Below are 5,292 nucleotides of genomic sequence, written 5' to 3'. Positions count from 1 at the left end.
CTTCCCCTTAGCCCCAAGGCCCTCAGAGCAAGCTAGGGAGGAGACTCCCAGGCTTTGCACAGGGCTCTCTAGGCAACATGCGTAACTAAAGGTATGTTTCATTAATGACCTTTGCTTTTTGCAGATCCCCTATGTAATTAACTTTTGCTAGTATAGGCAAGCTCTCTCTGCCTTCTGAGCCTCCATCCCTCTCACTCCCAGTTTTATATCTTTACGTTGATGTCCCTGTCCCCCACCCCTGCCAAAATGTGTTGACTTCCCTTTGCTATCTAGTAATTTTTCCCCTTGTCTGCTGTGTCCTGCCAATCAGTTTCTGGTTGGAAGAGAGTTTGCCTTGCTCGTAGTTCGCGGCACAGCATGCATTTTTGCTACACCCCATGCCATTAAGTAACATCCCTGTGTTAAATTTGCCTTTCCAGGTAAAAAGATGGCAAAGGCCCCCCCAGAAAAGGAGCTGTGCCCATACTGTGGAAAGCCTTATAAGTGGCTGAAGATGCACCTGCCACGCTGCAAGATGGCAGGAGATGAGAGAGCTCCCTTAGACTCCAGAAAAGCACTGTCTGCTGACCTGGAAAAAGGGCATTCAAAGCCAGCTCAGCTTCTGTCCACCAAGCAAAAGACGGGACAAAGCAAAGGCCAGGTAACAGCTGCAGAGACTGACTCAAAACCAGAAAGTCAGAAAAAGAAGCTTGGTGCAGCAAAGAACAAAGCACACAGCAAACAAAAGCCCCAAAGTGCTGCTGAAGGGAGAAAAACCAATGTCTTGCACACAGAAAAACCAGATAACAATACGGAGCAGCTAATTAAACGGACTTCGAAGATGACTCAGAAAGAGAAGGGAAAGGGGACTCTCCAAAAAGAGGACAAAGCACACATGAAGGCAGCGGGGAAGGTGCCTGTTAAGGCACAGGCTGCACAGGAGTTACTCCTGCCACAGAAAAGCAGAAGTAAAAAAGCATCTGGTCTCACAAGTTCAGCACCTGGCAAAGGTTTGAAACTTGCTCCCGGGAGCCAGGATGGAAAATCTGCTTCAGGATTTCCTAACGACCCAGTCGAAGCCCTTGCACCACAAAGAGGAGCCAAGGCAGAGGCTGGGGCTAAGGATGTCAATGCGTTGAATGTAGTGATTGAGAAGCGCCAGGTCAAAGTGCCCAAAGACCAGAAGAAATCCAAGCCGAAGGACATTAAAGCAAAAAGCACCCCTGAGGAGGAGCATGAGATGGAGAGCTGGTACATGGACTTGCTGGAGCCAGACTGCTTAGCCAGCCACAGAGAGTTCATTCTGGAAACCCCAAATGCTGAGACTGTCATTCCTGAGGCTGCAGAGAAAAGCACACTGAGAAAAAAGAAGAGAAGAAAAGGCGATGGGTTCACTGCACTTGAAACGCCCGTGCCGGATGTGCCCGTAGCATCTGCGCCCCAGGGCCATCTTGGTAAGCTTGTTCAGCAGAGCGGAGATGAACATCTGACAAGAGTGAAGTGGGTCGATTTGCTCAGTGACGTGGATCCAAAGGTCCACACCAGTGAGTCACGTCCATCAGTCACAGGTACTTTCCCAAGTCACAGGGGAGAAACGCCCAAGAACTACCTCTCCTGCATAGCGCAGCTCGCGAAGGATAAGCAGCAGCCTGCCCACGTCTCCAACTCTCCTCCAAATACACCAAAAGACACGAAGCTGGCTTTGAAACAGTATTTGCTCTCCAACTCCCAACACCAACCCCTCCACCTGTCCCAGGTATCTGGCAATAGCAAGCTGGAAGGTGCCCAGGGGCTGGAGTGGTTTCCAGAACTGTATCCCAGTTATCGCAGGGTGAATGCATTTCGAGGGAAGCCTCTGCAGCAGGACGTGGAGATTGGAGAAGCTAGGCGCCATCTCTTTTCTTACAAAGGGCAGCAAGGTAAAGCAGGAGGCTCGCAGCTCTGCCTCTGAGACTCACTGCCTGTAGGTCACTGGCGGCTTCAGTTGTCCTGCAGGAGGGGGAACGGGTAACGGTTTCTCACTGATGGACTTTTCTGTTGTGGGGGGGATGGCTGACTTCACCAGCAACAGCATAGCTAGCTGCATAGTCTCCTGGGGAAACAGGGCTGCTTCCCTTTTGCATGGGTTGTTTTTTTTTCCCCCCCCAAATTGGGGCATCTCCTAGTCCAGACCTCCCCACCCCAGCCCTAAAGCTAGCCCCTGGCCTGTGGTACCTTGTGGCTTGGACTTTACAAGAAAGGGATGTGCTGCTGAGCAACATGGGCTCTCACACAGAATAGAGGATTACCAGGGACCTTCTTGCAGCCAGCAGCTGTCTCCTCCTTGACTTCCCCAGACAGCCCCATGCAGGCAGCAGACCCACATGGCTTAATACCCAAAAGAGCTTTCCTCTCCCCGGTGCCCTCTCTACAGCATCCAGAGCACCTTTATCCAGGCAGGAAGCAGGCCTCACCATTAGGGAAGAGAGCAGACTCGTCCGCTCAGAGCTAGAGGTATAATTTCAGACAGACGCAATGAAAGGGCCATGGCACAAATGCCCTCTCCTGCCAGCAAAGCACACAGACACCGTGCCCCAACCCTGTCCTCTCTACCTCTGATGTGCGTGGCTCTGCTTTTTGCAGGTCCCCTCCTGGAAAAGCGGCTGCCAGACGTGACGCTGGGGGAGCTGCCTGTTTGGCTGGTGACCCGTGACTTCTCTCCGAAGGGGCTGCTGAACACAACACAAACAGGTAAGGCTGGAGCACTTGCTTCCCCTTGGTGCCTAGAGCCTGCTTGAAGAACAAGGCAGCAAACTGGGGTAAGAAACAGCTGGTGCTGAGGTGCCGCTGCCAGGAGGAAGGGTCTAGGCTGAGCCAGTCATTTGGCTTCTAAATTGTAACGAGCCCATCAACACTCCTGTAAAAGCAGTGAGCAAGCTGGGCCTTGTATCTGTTTCAACAGCCTGGAACAGCTTCTACAGCAAATACATCGACTTGAAGAAGGGAGGAGCTGCAGGGATCTCCATGCTCTTGGCTGGCTACTGCGTCCTCAGCTACTGCTGGCAATACGAGCACATGAGTAAGGGTTTCTTTTTGGCATCTGTCTCTCTGCAGGGCAGTCTTCCTTTAGGAGCTTTCCTTTATGTCAGCTGTTTCAGCACAAGGAGAACGGGCTTCCACGCTGCACAAATACAACTTGCCATCCTGTAGTCCATCGCCTGTAAGGGCAGGGTGCAGCTCCCCAACAGAACATCAGTACTGGTTTTAGTTACAAAACTTGTTTGTTTTAGTCATGAAGTTCTCTGCCGCTCTGACACCAGCATAAGCCAGTCACTGGTTTCACAACCTGGAATCAAAGCCCTCAGCAGCGGGGACTGGCAATGCTATAGAAACCAGCCGGAAAGGCCCTATGTTATGTGCCTGATCCAGCTAGTTTATGGATATGATAAGTCCTTCCTCCGAGCTGAGCTATTCTTACTTGTCCAGAAAGAGAGTGGCTACACTGGGCAGCACAGGTTGGGATCACACTGCACTCTGCTCCCTACCCGGGGCAGGGGAGATGCTAGTTTCCCATTTCATGGGTACTTTCAGCAGCTGGATGTTCTCATGGCAATGGGCACAATCAGACTCCCATCATACAACCCATTTTCAGAGATCTGGGCTCGTACTCTAGCATTTCAGGGTTGTAAAATACTCTGAGCCCCAAGCAAGCGAAGCTTTCCAGAAGTCTTTCCCTCTCAGCCATGCCACTGTTAGCCAGGGAGGAACACATGTGTACCTGCACACATCTCCATAGGTTTCAACATTACTTTTGCTGTTACAATTAGGATTTTAATCCCTTTACTCCTGCTAGCATGCTGTCTGCCCTTCCTTGAGCTATCACGCTTCACAGGCCTGCTGGTTAGTGGATGGTTGACCTGTAAAGGACGGCCATGGTAATTAGTAGAGAGAGGTTTAAAAAAACTCTACAACAATAAGGCAGCTTAGGTGATCTCAATGTCTAAAAGCAACCAAAGAAACAGCACACTCCTTTATAGCCAGGGTACCAAGTTTCACACACATTATGATGTTGTAACACCACTTTCTCTCATTAAAGAAGCCGATCGGTGGCGTAAGTACCACTGAAGATGGCACCATGACAGATGAGCTGGGACGGCGGTGTGGGAACAGGGCCTGGATCTCGCTGCCTGTGTTCCAGCAGGGATTTGGGGCAGGCACAGGATGCTTTGGTTTTTAAATTAAATATATTAAGTTTTTCCTAATGGGAATATTGTCTTGAATGCTCCTCCCATCCCATTCAGTACCACACAGGTGTAGACCTGCATTTTGCTGCTGCTCTTCCAAGCATTTGTGTTTGGTATCTAAATAGCAAGAGCTGAATGACAGGCCAGTAAAATGGGTATCAGAGCTCAGTAATAGTTATTGCTTCAGCTCACATCAAACTTCAGTCTCTTGCTGCATACACGGGTACGCTGCAATGATGAGTAGGATTGTTGGGAGGGGAGAAGTGGGACTTTAGACAAATAACTACTCCCATCCTTCAAAATGGTTCTGCTGTGGACGGGGCTTCTGACCCCATTCCACATCCCCCTCCATCTCGGAGCTCACAACATGTACCCTTTACCACTGGGCAGTGAGGAAGAGGAGGGCTGCTCCCAGGCTTGGTATCCTGCAAAGCAGGGTTTACCTGCTGCAGACATTGCTTATCTCTAATCCATTCCTAAGTCCCAGAACAGCTGTGCAGCAGGAGGTTGGGCTGAGAAGGAGCAGCAAAGTGTAGAGCAGAGGGGGTGCGATAGGGAAGGGCAGTCACAACAGGCTGAAGAGCCATTGGCAAAAGAATAAACTTTATTAGAAATAAACTGTAGGATGACTCACAAAAATCCAGTCATGCAGAGGTCACAGGAGTGACCTGTCTTTCACTGTGAACACCCCCCTCAAGCAATCAGTCTCCTGTGCACTCCCCCAGTTCTGATCTGGGACCACCTGTTCCTTTAAAATCAAAGCCCTGTTGCACCTTCCCTTGGGGGATCCCACCCCTCAGGCCCATTTTACAGAGGAGAAAGTAGAGGTATGGAGCCAAGTGACTTGGGTCAAGAGAGGTCACCATCAGCATTGATTCCTGGGCCTATACGTTCTCCTCCATATATCAAGGGGACATTAGTACCTCTCTCCATGTCCCAGAGTCTTAGGGTAGCCTGTGGGTAGGAAGCTGACCGGGTTTTTCAAGTTGGGATGAGTTGCATTTTTGCCCTTAGCTTGGGCATTTTGCTAGAGGAGGGGAGGAAAACCACATTTCCCCGCAGCTTGGTGCAAGCAGAAGACAGCGGCTCC

General features: G+C 50.5%; 1 protein-coding gene across 3 annotated transcripts in view; it reads left to right on the top strand.

The window, feature by feature from the left end:
• The window catches only part of CUNH17orf80 (chromosome unknown C17orf80 homolog), a 10,153-nt gene extending 5,933 nt beyond the window's left edge, over window positions 1–4,220 (top strand). Inside the window, exons 1-5 of one of the 3 annotated variants that reach the window (XM_019516035.1) lie at window positions 55–91; window positions 420–1,898; window positions 2,602–2,709; window positions 2,921–3,037; window positions 4,055–4,220. In XM_019516035.1, coding sequence (XP_019371580.1) covers window positions 428–1,898; window positions 2,602–2,709; window positions 2,921–3,037; window positions 4,055–4,083 — 1,725 coding nt within the window. In that variant the 5' untranslated portion in view covers window positions 55–91; window positions 420–427 and the 3' untranslated portion in view covers window positions 4,084–4,220. The other 2 variants (XM_019516027.1, XM_019516018.1) reach the window with 2 other exon arrangements.
• Window positions 4,221–5,292: the final 1,072 nt, after the last annotated feature.

This window comes from Gavialis gangeticus, unplaced genomic scaffold (assembly GCF_001723915.1).
Source record: "Gavialis gangeticus isolate Ggan-Ray unplaced genomic scaffold, GavGan_comp1, whole genome shotgun sequence".
Classification (NCBI taxonomy): Eukaryota; Metazoa; Chordata; order Crocodylia; family Gavialidae; genus Gavialis; species Gavialis gangeticus.
This window is presented reverse-complemented; position numbering and strand designations above follow the sequence as displayed.